Source organism: Sturnus vulgaris, chromosome 4 (genome assembly GCF_052056855.1).
Source record: "Sturnus vulgaris isolate bStuVul1 chromosome 4, bStuVul1.hap1, whole genome shotgun sequence".
Taxonomy (NCBI): domain Eukaryota; kingdom Metazoa; phylum Chordata; class Aves; order Passeriformes; family Sturnidae; genus Sturnus; species Sturnus vulgaris.
The window spans coordinates 21646348-21664987 of NC_142246.1; the positions used below are offsets into that span (position 1 = coordinate 21646348).

At 36.9% G+C, this 18640-nt stretch overlaps 1 protein-coding gene across 1 annotated transcript in view; it reads right to left on the reverse strand.

Annotated features, from left to right (window-relative positions):
* LOC148223901 (uncharacterized) overlaps window positions 1–18640 on the reverse strand; it is a 248163-nt gene that overhangs the window by 81202 nt on the left and 148321 nt on the right. Inside the window, exons 5-6 of the mRNA XM_088163253.1 lie at window positions 7514–7715; window positions 7197–7396 (exon numbers count right to left, since the gene is read on the reverse strand). Coding sequence (XP_088019379.1) covers window positions 7197–7396; window positions 7514–7692 — 379 coding nt within the window. The 5' untranslated portion in view covers window positions 7693–7715. The remainder of the gene's footprint in view (window positions 1–7196; window positions 7397–7513; window positions 7716–18640) is intronic.

An 18640-nucleotide genomic window follows, 5' to 3' on the forward strand; every position in this document is an offset into this window, starting at 1 on the left:
ACTGAAAAACTGTTAGGCAGTTCATTTTATAGACAGATATTTCATTAATTAGAATTAGTTGTGAATTAAAATATTTCATTGATATCATGAAAAGAGATCATAGAAAAAACAAAGCAGAATTTTAGGGGACAAATGTCTCCTTCAAGAATGACAGTGTGATTAATCTCACTCCAATATGAGATCAGTGCATGTAGTGACATTGAAAGAATAAATATTTACTCATTATTACAGACAACCAAACCACAGATTAGAAACTAAATGGGAACTCTCAAAATTTCCTTCTTCAATAAGGGCTAAAATAAAAATTTAACAGAATCTGAGAGAGAGCAGTCTTCTTTACGTTTTACTTTCAAACAGAAACTTTAATCACTACACTTATGTATCAAGGCTACACTATGTTTTTACCAACATGAGAAAGACTGAACCAGTTGCTCTGTCTCAGCCAAAGGACAGCAGTAGTTTCAAAAATATGGTTATTTAAACATCAAAAAAGTACCAATAGGCTAAAGTAAATTCAATGTGCAGCAAAAAGATCAAATTCACTCTAATGTCCAGCTGCCTTTTTTCCTTTCCTTGTCTACCTATTGAAGAAAGAATTATTTTGGTTGCATCTGTCTGCCCTAATGAAATAGTGTGAGGTTTTCTGGACCTCCGAGTGCTCTGAGGCACCCACACTGTCGGGTTATTTTCTTCTTTAAAAAACCAAGCAAGTTAATAGTTGCTATAAAGTTATTTATTGAAGCACATCAGTCTCAAAGGCAAAAACAAAGCAAAGCAAAAGCAATGGCATAAAAAGCAATGGCAAAAAGCAGTGGCAAAATGCACGTGGCATAAAGCCATGGCATAGAGCACCAGCTCTCCCTAATGCATGTTATTTTATAGAAACTTTCCAAGTAGCTAAGACACAAACTCGGACCACTACTTAACCTATTAGAATTCTGGTTTCTTAGCATGCCAGGCTACGTATAGACTACGTTCATGGCCTATCTTGTTCTACTGAAAAATGTAAGCAATATTCTTAACTCTAACTCTGTTATGTCTGAAGCTAGGTTCTTGGAGCCTCTAAGGGAACACTAGTATGTTTTTCAACCTTCACTAGAACATGTACTACTTCTCAGGCATCTAAGACCTTTTACTCACTAAAGCACTTAAAACTTATTCCATTTACTTACTTACTTATTCACTCCATCTATTCACTTACTCATTCCACCCAAAGACTTTAATTCAATCCCTGCACTCTGATTTCTCTCTGAAGAAATCAGAGAGACTCCTGACTTACTGACTCCAACAAAATAGGGCCACTAGCAAGCAAGTGGAATGGTCATAGTGACAGCAAAATGTCTTTTTCAACAAAAAAATTAAGCATCCTTGATGCTTTGTGACTTACAAAGACCAGATTCCTTAAGGAATAAATCTTGTGTTTCCATGTAAAATCTCCATGCACTTCTTCATGTAGAAAAGCAGAAAATTAGAAAGTCTCACCTGTCTTATGAAGCTAATTCTGGATCATTGGTTTAATTTTTTGGTTCACAAGAGCTATTCATCAAACAACGTTGTAAAACAAAGCAAGATACATAAAATGTTATTAGATAACCAAGTCATCTAACTTTTAAAAATAGAATTTTCTGAAGTATAAGCACATTGATCAATTAGGCAGTTTAATGAACCTGCCATCTTGCATCAGTTATATTTTCTAAATGAAGTCATATTCAGTATAAAAGCCTTATTATTATTCAGGACACTTCTCGGCTACAGCTGTAAGATTTGATTAAATCAGTATGTGCCTACTAGGAACAGTTGAGAAAGGCAGTGTGAAAATACATGCAATGTTCACAGTTCAAGAGGAGCAAAATGCCAGGCTAAATTCCACAAATAAAATCGAAGTATGTATTAAACTCTACCTTTCTGAGATGTTTCCTATATTAAAGCAAAGGTTTTCTCAAGTACAGACTGTCAAAATTAGCAAAAATAATATAATTTTTTGAGATTACTGTGTATATATCCTGCAGCAGTGTCTCTGGCTGTTTTTGCTTCCTGCATACCAAAGCATGTAAGCTGGTATAAAATCAGAGGAATGAGAAATGAGAGGTCATAAAATCACAGAATAGTGGAAATTGAAATAGACCTCCAAAGGTCATGTTGCTCAAACCTCCTGGTCAAGCAGGCCCATTTAGAACAGCTTGCTGAAGACCATGTCCAGGCAGCTCTTCAATATCTCCAAGGACAGAGATTCCACACTTCTTTGGGGAGCCTGTTCCAGTGACCAGTCATCCTCACAGTGAAAAAGCCTTTCCTGATATTCATCCCAAGCCTTTTCAACTGGCATTCACTGCCTCTTGTTTGGTTACTGAGCACACCTGAAAAGAGCCTGACTCAATGCCTTGTGCACCCTCTCTTAGGTACTTGTATATGCTGCTGAGAGACCCCCAAGGTTTTCTAGGCTAAACACTGCCTGCTCTCTCTGCCATTCCTAATACAAGAAATTCTCTAGGCCATTCACCATCTTTGTGGCCCTCTGCTGAGCTCTCTCCACTATGTTCATGTCCCTCTTGCACCAGAGAAGCTACAGGAGGCTACCAGAACTGGATGCAGCACTCCAGCTGTGTCCTCACCAGGGCTCTAAGCAGAGGGGAAGGGTCAGGTCCCTTGACTTACTGGCAGCACTTCTAATGTACCATTAACATTCTCTGCTCCAAGTGCAGATTGGTGGCTCATATTCAGCTGGACCACCAGGATCTCCAAGTTCTTTCTCAAAACTACTTCCCAGCTGCTTGGTCCTGAGCATATGTAGGTGCCTGGGGTTGTTCCTTCCCAGGTGCAGGACTGCACTTTGTTGAACTTCATGAAGTTCTTGACAGCTCATTTCCCCAGCCTGTTAGAGGTCCTTCTAGATGGCAGCATGACCCTCTGGTATATTAGTTACTCCAGCCGATTTTGTGTCATCTCCAGAACTCAATGCTCATTCATAATAGTAGGACACAAAATTCACATGAATTTAATATGAAGAGGAAACAGTTTCAATCAGAGATGTGAAAAATCTATTTTAACCTGCAGATATTTTCTTATTTATATCAAAATATGTTCTATTTATGTTGAGAAGGCAGAGTTTCTGGCATTTACTGCACAAAATAGACTTTCAGGAGCAACCACTTGTAAAATATACCCACTCCTAGGTGCAGGTCAACAGGATGGATAGGTATTCCTAGGAGATCAGCATACAGAACGTGGAAGTTACAATATATCTAAGAAAGGCTTAGTGAGGTACTATGCTAATACACATTAGAATCTCTTCCAAAATGGGTATGTATTTTTGAATCATTATGCAGGTGTTGCTAAGAAACTGAAGTATATTCTTTTTATGTTTAGTATGCAGGATCTAAAGTTTTGTATACCACTTTCGTTAATCCTCTATTTCACCATTAAGTTGCCTTACCCACAGGAAATTCAAGTCAAACATAAGAGAAACATGAGATGGACATTATAAATTTTAGATTATAAAGTAGCATTGAATTATCTATAACGTTGAAATAAGCTCCATATGTGTAGATAAGTATGTACCTAGAAAAATATATTTGTGCAGATTTAAAGACTGGAGAGAAAAGGAAATATAAAGGAAACTGACGTGATTCAATATTGAAGAAAATATCAAACCATGAATGTTCTGCATATTTCAAAAGACCCCAAGAAATCCAAAATAGATTACAACAAATTCTTTATAATGCTTCTAATGAAGGTTGTTGTGCTCTGGGGAGCTATCCACAGTTACAGTACAAGTATAAATGAGATATATACTTGTCACTTTCCAGCCCCAGCACTAGAACAAGGATTCTGCCTCAGGAAAAGGAGGTCTTTGGAAATCAGTTCATGATGCACGATGGCACTTTGGCATGTCCTGCTGATACAATGGGAAGACAGAGCTCCTCAGATATACAAATAGAAACCACTACACACACCATTTTACGTCATGGTTCTATAAATGTTTCACTCTGTTCCTCAAGATATATTATCTGGACCATTATAAATTCAATAAAGTCAATTAATGTGAACTATTTCTAGGCAGACTACTCTTAAAAATCATGGATTTAAGTCTAAGTAATGTCTTTTTTTCCAGATCATGTTCTCTTTTGTATCAGAGATAAATAACAGATTCTGACGCAAAAGAGGGAGCTAGTATTCTATTTTAAATTCAAGTCTAATTTAAAAAATATAACCTCCAGCAACTTCACTGTCACTACAATCAATCAAAGTGATAGCCTTGGAACTGCAAACCACTTCTTCAGTCACATCTGCTACTGCAATATTTATGCTTTGCTTTCCTCATCATAGGAATTTAACTGGTACTGTTATTACAGAGACAAGAAAAGTCTAATACCAGCTATCATAACTAATACTGTTATTTTCAAAATATTTTAATTGCTCTTGAATTATAAAACATATAGGCTATTTTTAAAGTATAAATACCACAAAAGATTACATACACTCACGTACGTGCACATAAATATGCTGACATGTGTACGTTTTTTTTCTAACAGCTAAAGGTCAGTGCTGTGTTTAAGCTAAAAAAGCTCCTCCGTTCTCTTTTATTGAGGAGAAATATGTGCAATGTTGTCTTCCTACTTTACAAGCTAGAATAGATGAGAAGGAAAGCAATACTCTGTCTCATAAACCTCCACAAATCAGAGGGTTGGGTGATCACCAACCATGTGAACTTCAACAGGGAAAAATGCTGGGTTCTGTGCCTGGGATGGTGAATGCACCTGGATGTACAGACAGAATAGGGAATAGGATGCTGGAGAGCAGCACCATGCAAAGGGACCTGGGGGTCCTGGTCCATGACAAGTTGAACATGAGCCAGCAGTGCCCTGGCAGCCAACCCTGTCCTGGGGTGCATCAGGCACAGCATCACCAGCCAGGCAAGGGAGGGGATTGTCCTGCTCTGCTCTGCACTGGGGCAGCCTCACCTTGAATACTGTGTGCAGTTTTGGGCACCACACTGTAGGAAGGATCTAAAGCAATTAGAGAGCTTCCAAAGGAGGGCAACAAAGATGGTGAAAGGCCAAGGGGAAGTTGTATGAGGGGTAGCCAAGGGCACTTGGTTTGTTCAGTCTGGAGACAAGGACACTGAGGGGAAACCTTACTGCAGTTACAACTTCCTCATGAGGGGAAGGGAGGGGCAGGGACTGATCTTTTCTTTATGGTGACCAGCAAGAAGAGCCGATGGAATAGCCTTCCCCATGTCAAGGGAGGTTTAGGTTGGATATTAGGAAAAGGTTCTTCACCCAGAGAGTGGTTGGGCATTGGAACAGGCTCCCCAGGGAAGTGGTCACAGCACCAACCATGACAGAGTTCAAGAAACGTTTGGACAATGCCCCCATGACCTGTGTGACTCTTGGGATTGTGCTGTGCAGGGCCAGGAATTGGACTCGATGATCCTTGTGGTCCCTTCCCACCCAGCTTGTTCTGTGGTCCTGTGATTATCTTTATTGCTTGTCTGTCATTTATTTGCAAGTCCCATAAAAAATTGCAGGAATCCCACACTACAACAGGCATGATTTCTGATGAGTACAATTTGCAATATCTGTAAGTCCTTTGAGAACACTGGCAGTTTGCTGAACAAGGATTTCACTAGAACTGCCCACTGCATCTTCTTGTTATGATTTAAACATACATAAGCCAACCAAAGACTGATCTGTATCTTAGGCTTCAATGGAATAATAAAATATGATAAGTTCTCAATATCAATGCAATTATCAGACATCTCAGAAGGGACCCAGGCAAAGAATGGGGATTTCAGGTCTCTTCTGATTGATTTTACCTTTATCAGACTTTTGTAAAATATTCAATTGAGATACTATACCTGGATTAAACACATATAAAAGTTTTTTCAAGATAATAGAGGCTACAGGCATAGGTTTGGGGGTTTTTTCCAATTTACTCTTACTTCTTTGAACTACCAAGCAGGTTGTCTGAAATCCAAAAGGGTTAGTAAAATGGCTTGGATTCATATATAAATATTTTGACTTTCAAAAATTTTGCTTCCTGTCCTTGAGCTTTTGTCTAACACAAGTAATACTGTTGTGTGAATTCAAACCAGAGGCAGGACATGACCCCAAAACTGGAGTGCTGTTGCTGTGTTGGTGTACAGTCAGCTATAGAATAGCAGTAATAAAACACACAGCAACACGGTCTCCTTTCAAGACAGGAAAGGGACACTTGATTGTAACACTACCTTCTTTATGTACACTCGAACACTAACCCAGGAACAGAACACAGCTCATTGGCCAGAGCAAGCAACACCTCTTGCAAGATGTTCTTATTGTAAACAATACAATTTCTCATGGTACACATTTTGTAATTTTGTAAATAATAGCAGGTGCATCTTTGTTTGAGATTCTTTCCTTTCTGGTTTTCTCCAAGCTTATGAGAAAGCTAGTACTTCTCAGGCAGTCCATGGGAAAGCTTTCCTGTTTTCACACTTTCCCAGGCTGTGCATCCACAGAGTGCCATCCTGATTATGCTCTGTTCACAGCAAAATCATGCAAGCAGAAAAACAAAGCTTCCTGTCAGACTGGCTGCTGCACCTGAAGTTTTAAACTTAAAAGCTTAAATTTAAGTAGGCTGCAACAGTTCCACCCTTCCTTCTGGAGCTAAGTATATTTAGACACTGATGATGATCCCTTTGAGAGCAGCCCCTGAAGTACAGTCTTTTTTCATTTACCAGAAATAGTATGATAAGCAGTATAATACATAAATACTGCCCTGATATAATCATCTAATTATTAAAGTTGATTTGTATTATCTGCAAGTAAACAGGCAAGATCCCTCTGACTCCAACTTCATATGCCCTTGCTTTTTTCTACAGATGTTGGAAAGATGGCAGCCTTAAAAATCTCATTAGTGTAATATTGATGGGGCCCAAAGGAAGTTGTCTGTGACAGACTGTTCAGATCATTTCCTTCCCAAGACCTTGTTGAACAAGGGAGAATAGCAGTCCACTTCTTTGAAACTATACAAAGTATATAACTTTACAGTTCAGCCTACTTTTATAAACTAGAGAATATGATCTAGCCCAGTCTTGATTCATAAAAAGTTATGAGAGTCATAAGTCAAAAAGCATCTCCTGTTTTCTTTCAATAAGGGAATATTATGGCAAATCAAGGAAGATGATCCTCCCCCTCTGCTCTCTTGACACTCACCTGGCATGTTGTGTCCCACTCTGGGGTCCCCAGCACAGGAAGAGTATGGACCTGCAGGAGTGAGTCGAGAGGAGGCAAAAAAGGTGATCAGAGAGATGAAGCACCTGTCCCATGAAGACAGGCTGAGTTGGAGTTGTTCGGCCTGGAGAAGAGAAGGCTCCAAGGAAACCTTATAGTACCTTCCAATACTTAAAAGGGCTCTACAAGAAAGTTGCAGAGGGAATTTTTACAAGGGCATGTAGAGAAAAGACAAGGGTTAATGGTTTTAATTGAAAGATAATAGGTTTAGGTAGGATGTTAGGAAGGAAGTTCTTTACCTGTGGGGGTGATAAGGCACTGAAACAAGTTGTCCAGAGAAACTGTGGATGTGCCATCCCTGGAAGTGTTCAAGGCCAGGGTGGATGGGACTCTGAGCAACACGGTCTAATGCAAGTTGTCTCTGTAGAGGGGCTGGAACCAGGCAGTCTTTACTAAGGCCCATTCTGACCCAAAACATTCTGTGATACTGTGATATTCACACTGCAAGGAAAACAAAGAAAAGAACCCATTTCTCCTCCTTTTTGCTTCAGTGTTCCACTGAATTTTATTTGCCATAGGCTCGTCATAACCTTTTGTTCAACGCATTTGATAGAATGTGTTCTATCACTGTTGTTATGTTTCAGTCCTTGTAGAAAGTGATGCCCTAGGTGTAAAAAAAGAGGGATTTTAAGTATAAATTCAGGGAAGAAAAATACCAATTCTTATAGATAGAAACATCCATTGATAGTATCACTCAAATATCCAATCTTTAAACACATTTATTATCAGAATTTCCAGTGAACTAGCTGTTCTGCTCAAGATTGAAAGTTATTTGTTCCCTTGATAGTTGACAATTATGTAAATCAATTATCCTTAATGAAAAGGGGATTTGTTTACATACCTGCCCTTTTGCATGTGCTCAGTTTGATTACACCTTGGCAAAGCATTTCAGCACTTGCTTGTTCATTTTGATTATTGCCATTATATCTCATAACTCTTCTTTTTAATTATATATTGTAAAACAGTGATGCTTAAAAGAGAAGCTATTGTAACTAATTTTTTAAATTATTAATATTTTAGTAATAGTAACCTAATAATAATTTCCTTATTTCCTAAATTTCCTAAACTTTCAAAAAGTTTAAATTCACAGTTCTCATATTTCTAGCTCTTGGCTGTTCAGTTCATATTGAAGAAGAAATTTCTCAGGTGCCCCAAAATCATTCTTGTTTACTAATGTCTTTTTCATGCTGCTACGTACAGTATTTGCAAGCCACAAAAATGAGACGGAGCACTTAAGATACAGGCTAAAAATAGAAAACAAATCAACTTCAAGAATTTACTTGATACTTTTACAAAAGCCTCAAAGGGAGAAAAAAATATTAGTTTTATAAAATATATTGATTATATGTGTTACATGAAGACAGAAAATATATTAAACAATCAGCGTGGTGCTCAGGAAAAAAAAATATTTTCATTTCATTTTCTGTTCATCACTTTTTCAGTTCTTACATTCAGTTGTTTTTCCTAAGAGTGCAAGTGTCCAACACCACTGTCTTGCAAGACACTTTGACAGACTATTCTGAGTGTTGTCTTTGCAGTATCACAGCCCACTGAAAGAAGAAATTCTGATCATTTTGGTGGCTCCAGAATGAGAAATATAATTTTTTTGTATACACAGGTAAAAGCGAAAAGTTTGTCACATACATTTAAATACATACGTGCAAGAAAACAAAACAGAAATATGGAAGAAGGAATATATATGACATTTTGCTTTTACTGTTCAGCTTCTCTATTCGCAGTATGTCTGTGTATGCATGCACAGATACAAATGAAGAAATAAAGAATAAATTAAATTGGAAACTCTGTTCTTATAAGAAGAAACATGGCTCTGGAGGATATCTGAGCCTGCATCTTTCATCTCTTTCGTACCAATATTCACAGAAAATTTACTGCTCGAACAGTTGACACAATACAGACTTAAGGCTGAGACCAAAGACACTTTCCCTCTTTCAATATTCACAGAGCACCTAACAAATCATGGGCATAGACTGTTCAGATCCACCAGATGCTTCTATAATAACAGAAACAACTGTTTGTACTGCAGTGCAATACCTACTAGCAGACAATCTGGGAAGCAATTTAGAAAATTATGCTATTCCAACCTGCCATTTATTTTTCTAAAGGAAACTTAAAACTGATTTTTGATTAGTTTTCATACAGTTATAATTTTTTGGTTCCTTTGTCTATCAACTGTTAAAATGGGAAAACTAAACTTTCATCTTTAGGCTATCACATCTGACTTCCAATACAGATATACACATGCCTGAAAAAAAAATTAGTCATTGTGCTAAATTTGTACATCTGATTTCCTCCTAGAATCAGAGTTCCTAAAACTAAAGAGCACTCTCTCTCAGCAATATTTAAAAGTAAATTTAAATGTAAAGTTGAATTTTAAAAGATATGTAAATTAGAAAACATGGAGGCTATTCTTAGGTTTTCAGACTTCAAAAAATTTTCTTCACTGTGAAAGCCTAGTTTCAGTGTCCATTATAATAAAGATATAAGAATATAGAATATAACATATAGAATATAACAGTGATAAAAGATCGTCTTGGTTTTGGAAAATTTGTGGTCATTTTGTCTTCCTTGCTGCCCTAATTTCTGCCAAAACTTGCTTGCAGTAACATCTGGGATATTTTCTTTATTGTCCAGCATTATATATATGCTATATGTATAGTGAGTACACTGAACTCAAATCATACATCCTTTAATTGTGAGGTATCCTTTTGTGCACCAGGTAAAACTTGCATATACCATCAGCTGATTAAGAGTCATTTCTCTACCAAGCATAAGAGAGTTTTCATTCCCACTTCATGTAGCAGTGTTTACATATCCAGTACCCCTGGTCATAAGACACAGATAAGTGAATGAGATGCCTATGAGTTGCACCTTTTTACACAAATAAATATATATATCTTTTCTTTGCTTTTCATGTCAGACTTATTAAAAATATATAAACATTTATTTCTGGTAAATAAATAAGTGAAATTTATAGATAACAGCAATAAAATAAAATAGAACACAGCATTAGGTCATCTGAAAGGAAATCCCACAATAAAATTATGGTTGTGATAATTTGAAAACTATTACTACCTATCAATTCTTGACTGACAAAAAGAATGGAAGCATCACTATCTAGCATATTTTAAAAATACACCACACATTACTGTATGGATTCTTTACGAAACTAAAATAAAAACTTTTCATTAAAAGAAAATTTGTAATCCTTCAGTTCAATTAATACTAAAAATGAAATAACACTTATTTACTTTTTGTACCATAATTCAAAAACATAAACATATGGAAACATTTCCCTGAATTATGGCATATAAAATATGTATTAGCCTGATCAGAATCCCATTTCAACAGTTCACTAAATGATCTTAAATAGCAACACGATGTGTTGGCTACCAGAGAAGTCAGACTTTAGGTTGTGGTTTGGCAATCCAAATGCCAAAATTACATTCCTTTTTGAAAGGTATACGGCAAAATTAACCAGACATGGTAAGCAGGCTGTTCCTCTCAGCAGTATCTTCTTTAGTTACTGAGTTCTGTCATACATCACTGGAAAGATTTTTCTTTTCTTCCTAAAAAATGAGGAAACTAAGACTGCATCTAAGAATTAGGATATGTTTGTCTTTTCAGAAAACTATAAACTGTTTTATTTGCCTTACAATTCGAAATAAAGCAGAAGGGATTTGTATCTTTTTCTAGTTACTAAGTGTTTCTAGATACTACTTTACCAGGGATTTGCCACAGGAAAAATAGACAAAAACATCAAAGAAATCCCAGCAATGAAATACCTACTTAACAAAATAAATCATTGAATGGGTTCTTTTGATCTCTAACAGCATTACACAACTATTACAGCCTACTCTTGAGTAGCCTGGATCCATCATTTAGCCTCCAGTGGGTGATAGGAACAGAAATTAAAGAATTTAGCTAAATAAACATGGCATTGATTGATTGATTATGGGGATAGGTGCTTTGATCAATTTATAAGAAGATGAAGTGTTTGAAGCATCGTGAAAAGAGATATTTTCTCCAATAAATCTCCAAGAGTCTTTCAGAACTGTGATTACCAGGGGGATTCTTTCCTAATGTATCATACAATAGATTTTACAGGCATTTACTTGAAATTCTAAGTACATGGAACTGGACCAGAAACCAACAACGAGGGATGCCTTGGAAACGGTCCATATGAGGGTTTTAAAGCTCCTTTCCCTTGCTTTCCTATCTACGAAATTAAATAATTTAAAATTATCTGTTTAAAACAATACCTTCAGGAACAATGTACAACCACTGTCCCTATCTCAGCACTTCCTTTATCTATTATCTGTTTCTTCAGCTCCTTACTTTTTAAATAATTTTCCAGCTATTTTCAACTTTCTCCATCTTCAAAATAATTTTCCCATTTCATTACACTGCATATTTTATTACTCACACATAGTAAACTCTATCTAGCTGTCTCTATTAAAGAAAGATATATCATATCCCATTTTTCAATTCTCCATTACTTTAACTACTTTTCTTTCAAAGTTAGAGATACCAAATATATACTTGAGAATAGCTCTTTCCAATAAAAGAGACCCAAGAACTACGGGAAGAAATTATTCCTTTAAAACTGATCCTATGTTTTCATCCTTTCCCCACATTTCTTAATGGCTGTTGTACTAATCGAGTGGGGATACAGCTAAGCAAGTAGAATTATGCTGTAGTTCTTGACTTTCCTCTGTATTTCCATCTCTGACCATTGTACAATTCCAATTTCCTACCTAGCTTTAGATGATTTCATTGGATAGAAGTGGAAAGGGGTGATAACAAAAACTAAGAAAAGATACATAAAACCAAAGCTAAAAATCTAACACAAATAATTCCTTGCATATCAAATCCTCATTTTAGATAGTCTGTTTAAATCTAATTTCATTAATTTATTTGAGGTGTTGAAAATATTTTCTTATAATCCTCATCAATAGGATATGTTGCTCCTATTTTGGAATTGGTTTTTTTCATCCTTATTTTATAGCTGAGTCTTTGATGTGTCTGTTTTTACCTATTTGACGTTATTTTGGTTGGCTCTGTGAAATTAAATCAAAGAGATCTGCTAGCCATAATGAGCAGAAAACAAAGTAATGTCATCATTAGAGTATCTTCAGTCGGAATACTAGAATTCCTCAGGGGAATTGGGGAATCAGTCAGTAAGAAATATCTTTCACCAGCCCATTTCTCAAGGTTAGAAAGACCACTGAACTGTTGAGGACCTCAGCCTGGAGCAAAGTAGAGCAGAGCCTGCAGCAGGAAGGGTCACAGGAAGAGGAAAGTTTGTCTCTCAGTGCCAAGTTTGACAGAGGCCATTGCAATGGTGTGGCAATGAGCTAAGCTCATTTCTCAAGACTCCAGAACTCAAATAAGTGTTTCAGTGGTGAGCCCCAGGCTGTTTGGGGTGAATAAACCGTACATCTATTTAAAAGATGCTATTCCATGTCTCTGTAATTACTCACGCCCAAGTCTCCTGGAGGAAAGTGTCAACATTAACCATGTTGCACCCTCACAGTCAGAAGATTTCAAACACGTGAGAGAGCTCCATACTGTGGCTGAAGATTTGTGGGGATCCACACAGAAAGATTTGAATATCTGAAGGGCTGATACCTAGAGATAGTTACTTCTCTTAAAAAAAACACAAAGTCCTCTTTTTGTGACCACTAATCAGACTGAGGACAAGCAATGTTATCATCTGTCTGGGTTAGAAAGATTACCCTAGCAGGAGAGCCCACAAGACAGAATCTAAAAGAGAGCTCACATGTGCAATTTACCCATAAGCAGCCAAAAGAAAAAAATGACATGAAAAAAGAATGGCTTCATATGAAATATTTTGATATTACAGAAATTAAACAAAAAGGTAACATAATTAATTTTGAAACATTCCTGTCAAAAATGGTGTTGGAAACGATGCAGTCCCACAAAATGGTTCGGTTTTCTTTAGAAAAATGCTGTTTTGTCAGAGTTGCTCAGGGTGATACTTTTCACCCAGATTTACAGCTGTGGCAGTAACTGCCTCTTGACATTAATATCGTTCCTCCATAACATCTGTCAATCTCAAGATGCTTTGCTACAACAGTATCATCACTAAATATCATCCCTACCGTCTTGGTTTACAAATGGAAGAAATAGGGACACAAATGGGGACAAAGGACATCATTCTTGCACTGGGGTGCTTCATCAATGGAAACAGAAATGGAAACAATATTTGTGCCATAACCAGAGGATTATACCATGGAGGAACTGTCACAGCTGCCTTATGGGCAGCCACTGGCACCACAGACACCATTCACTCTGCATGCGCCTACAAACTATTGTGGCTTCCACACCATCAGGGACCTCAAGGCTCTGGCTACCACTCTTGCTGTTCCCTCGCTCCTTAAGTGAATCTACCTAATACAAACTATTAGCAAGGTTTTCTTTAAAAAGGAAACAACTGGTATTCACAATGAAGGATAGAAAGAAGACATCCTTTCCAGTTACAGCAAAATTAATCTAGAACCATGCATCATTCATCTTAGTTCTAGTTCTGCAAATTAAACACATCAGAGGGAGTATTACTGGGATACATGTAACACAGCATCTCCTGCTAACCATCTTCCCATCCATCCAACACTACAGCACCCAAAAGATAAAAGCTCCCATTTGCACTTGAGTAGTACATGCAAGTATTGGTATTCAGAGGCTGGGACTATATTAAGTTTCTAATTTCTAATTTCACTTTGCGAAAAACCATACAGCAGACCCCGGTGACATCTGCTGCCAGTATTTACTAGCACAGAGAACAAGCACCACGAGTTTATTTCCATATTTATTTTCTGTTAGAAACTGTCCAATTTCCTTGATTTTCTAAAACAGTTTATTTGTGGGCATGTCTCAGCTTTCCACACTGAAATCTCATGACAGGCACGATATATCGCTGCTTATGATTCGTATTTTTTTTATTTAGACTAAGACATGATATGAACTTACATGGTGCATTGAGCTATGCAACTCCAAATTCAACAAAGCCCTACAGATGTACTTATAATATTGTTAGCTATTATTTTGATGATAGTGTATTAAAAGGGAGATTTCACTTTTTTATAATAATTATTTTGGTGAACTTTCTGCCAAGGCCCAAGAAAATCCTTTGTCTATTTCACAAATTTTATGTGTACCAGTCAAACTTGGTCTGGATACTCCTTTTAGCAGCTCCAGATTTGGTTTCTTCATTATAACATCTCCAGATCAGTAAATTAATGTTCTAGCATATCTCTTCTCTTAGTAAGAAAACAAGCTCAAGTTCAAACCATATCAGAATTTTTTAAATATAAAATTATCATATTAAAGGTTGGGAGTTCTATTAAAATCAAGAACATGTTACAAATTATTCTGGAGCATTCCGTTTTGCAATTTCACTTCTCAATGAGAAAAGGCAGGCATGCTATTAGCACAGAGAGCATAAAGTACCTGATACAGCAGAGTAAAAACTGTGAAACAACAAACAGTGAACCTTCTGATAGCATGGGGCAAATGTGTATAGAAATGTCAAATGATACCCCAGGGAGTTAGAAAACAGACACTAGAAATATTTGAATACTCTTTTCATCTTTTGGATAATAATCTTATCTGACAGATCTGTAATCTTTTTTCTTATTGTTATTTACGCATTCATAAATAAAATCTGTCACAGTATTAATCTTCAGTGAAGACCCAGATCATTGTATTTTTGGATGGTGTCATTAGTGCTGGTCTCATTTGTGTCTAGAAATGTTTTGGTTGCTGTGGAATACAATTCGTTAATTAGAAATTCCTCTCCCAATTACAGTGGAAAAGATTTAGTCAGTGTTACAATAACAGTGCAAAAGAACTTGGGACAAAAAAAAACAAAACAAAACAGAAAGCAATTAAAAATTAAGAATCATCCAGCATTTCTCAAATTGCAGTTCCTTAGTATATGCTTTAATAAACTGACTGCTATATTTTAAAAGGCATTTCTAGAAGGGTTTGATGCCACCTACAGCAAGGCAGGTGGTGCCAGTTCAGTCAGCTTGCCATTGATTGCTTCTTCCTTGCCAGAGTCTGCTATGGGCAGTGCAAAAAATACACAAAAGCTGACCTTTTCCTCAGGGGAACTGAAATGTCACCCATCAGATCTAGGTATTCAAAAAGAAATTTAGTTTCTTGAAGCATAGTTTTGACAGATGTCTCTCCAACTGAAGCTGTGGTCTGAAAGGCCCTGTTCATGCATGCCACCAATGCTTAGTGTGCAGTCATAGCAGGCATCAGAAACCATTGGTTTTCCTCATGCAAGTTGGAGAAAGGATCAGAATCCAGGTCTATCTGTCTCTAGAATTTGGGATGATCACTATCATGTTCCCTATCTCTGAAATATCATATTATTTGTTGCAAAAGGTTCAGTCCAGACAGGATAGTTCAACTTTTCTGGGTTAGGTTACTCTCCTGACATAAAAATGTGAGTTTTACCTCAGTCCGAAAAGGTATTGAATTTTCATCTTCCATATCTTGTGGGAATTGTGGAGCTAAAAATAAAAAGTGAACTTTGCTCAGTTATTTGAAAGATCAGTAGAGGTCTCAATTTTCAACCTTGACTAGTGTGTCTGAGAACAAAGGCAAGATCTTGGATCCATTAGTATAGTCAGCTTGTCTCACTGGCTACTCATGATTGCTCCCCATACTGGTTCTAACTCACCCAGGTCCTGTTTCAAGGAGCCTCAGAATCTGCCCACATGAGTGGATGGAATTGAGCTTTGCCTGCACCCTGAGCTCCTCAGACATTGATCAAGTCATAAAGGTGCTTTATTCAGTGATGTGGTGTGCTCATATTACTAAGGCTGAACCAGGACCCAGATCACTCATTAAAAGCTTTCAGCAGAGCCAAAATCAAAGACTGTGTGTCCTTTCTTCATGTCTTACCATTGTGTACAAGTTCAAGGCACAACCAGCCCATTTAGTGGTAGGCAGCTTTATGCCATAATCCATTAGAGGATGTTACCTTTCCATTTAATTAAAGTAATGGAGAGATATATTGCAGTAAGGCTTACTAATCAGTCACTGTAAAAATATCTTGGCTAAAGTCCTGTTGCTTAACAACAGTAATAGCCTTGCTTTCTACATAGATTCTAGGATAATTTACAAAACAAATCTAATAACTTTAACCAAGAAAAAAGCAATACTTCACTGAAAGTAGTAACTAAATAGTTACCATGACTTCCATTTCACAAATGAAATATTTTCTTTTTCCCCCCCCATCTTCCTTAGGAAGCAAGGTTTCCATTTCATCCCTATGCATATGCAGAAACAAGTGGGAATATTCATCTTTTGTCTGTTGGTTCCCTCCCAAATACTTTCAAACCTGTAGGAAATCTTAACCACACTGGGAAAATAGTAAGAGACTGAACAGGTATTGCAATTTTAAAATCAGCAAAACAGTGGAAGAGAATAAGCCTCGAGGGATTAATAGAGCATGAAATTACTTTCCCTTATATCACATAACATCTGTACAAGGGGAAACATTTTGATTGTCCCAAACACAAGGACAGCTTTCATCAGCTGCAACAGACTGCTAAAAACCTGACTACAAGACACACATCTGTCCATCTACACCCTGTTTGTCCCACTGCTGAAGAAGGTGCAAGCAGACATGGACATAATGGATATGACTGGATGACTGGCTTTTCTCTCTTCCTACCCTAGCAGGAATATTGTCACCAGCACACTACCTGTGACTCCTGAGCTGGAAGACTAAGGGGAGATACTGTTACCTGGTTTCTGAGGAGGTTTTCTCAGTCTGAATGTAGCATTGAGCTGGTGTTAGTGAAAGTGGGGCCTTAAAGATCTCAGATCTGCTTTCTCATAGATGGGAAGAAAGAGCAGGAGATATGACAGATAAAGTCCTTTGATGCCCATCTCTTGTAGAAAGCCCACAGAAAAGCAGGTTTCTAGTGTACTATCTACTTCAACATTTAAGAAAATGCAGAATTCTGAAAATATAACTGGATATAGTACTCACATACCATATACCAGAATAGATGCTGATCTTCTTAAGCAAAAAATCCAACTGTAAACAATTTCTTAAAACATACATATTCTTTCTAGAAACCATATTTTAAGTGATATGAAGAATATGTGGCTTTCCTTTCAGCACTTAATATAAATTTAAAAGATGCTAAAGGGTGAAGCCTACGTGCCATAATTGCACAGACTGCAATTTGTATGATTTTACACTTCAGTCACAAACCATTTTCAAGGAGAAATGCTGCTGTTCACTGTAACAAACTTCAGGAATATAATTACTGTTAGAGTGAAAAACTTTTTTTTAACATGAAAACTTCCATTAAAAAAAATTAAAACTTGTTTAATTAGAGTATAAGAACAGGAAACAGAAAAGTGATTAAAATAGCAAAATATTAGTGTTTTCTTCCTGACAGAGATGACCACTTCAAGCATTCGTCTGTGGTTGGAAATACGTAATTACAGCAGTAATAGAGAAAATTGCCATTGCTACTGCCTTCTCGCAGAATAGTCACAACTGCTTAAAATGGAATATGAAACATTCACAGTAATAAAAGAGAAATAATTGCCATTTCAATATTAATCACCAGTGTTGTAAACAGTGACTTATGGAACATAAGTGAAAAAGAGTAATTTGAAAAATCAGTTATGGACAAATATTAGATTATACTTATTTAAGAAAAATCCTAAAATATGAAAGTGACTTCACACTCCACTCTGCATTCTGCAACTCGACAATATCTGACCAGTTCTGCCAGCAGGGCAATTACTTCTGTCATCTCATCCATTAGGTCCAATGTACCCATCTTCTTAAGAAATTTCTTTATCTTCGGTTGGTAGATATATGATATCTCACACAGATTTTTACCTGAAATTTGCAAGGATTTGGCCATGGTTTCAACAGAAAAATCAAACTCGGCAAGAGAGAGCTTGACCATTGCCTTACTCCTTTTCTCTCAGCCTAATCCATTTCTCTGCACATTCTACATCACTGTTTCCTGTGCATTTTTTTTTTTTTTTTAATAAAACTTATTCAGGGTCACATCCAACTCTGTCTGCGTTTAATAAAATTCTTCTTTAATAAAATTTTCTTCTTTGGCTGCTGCTCAAAGATGAATGTCATCAATGGGTTTAGCTCTATTATGTAAAGGCCTGAGCTGCATAGCCTCTAGCAGGAAGTTCTGCACAATTTGGTCCAGGAAGACAGTGGCTTTGTGTCTTTGAGGATTAGTTAATTATTCTTATCTTACACTCCAGTAAAGAATCTCTAAATAACTCCTTCTCAGCAGCTGTTTAATACTCCTCCAAGA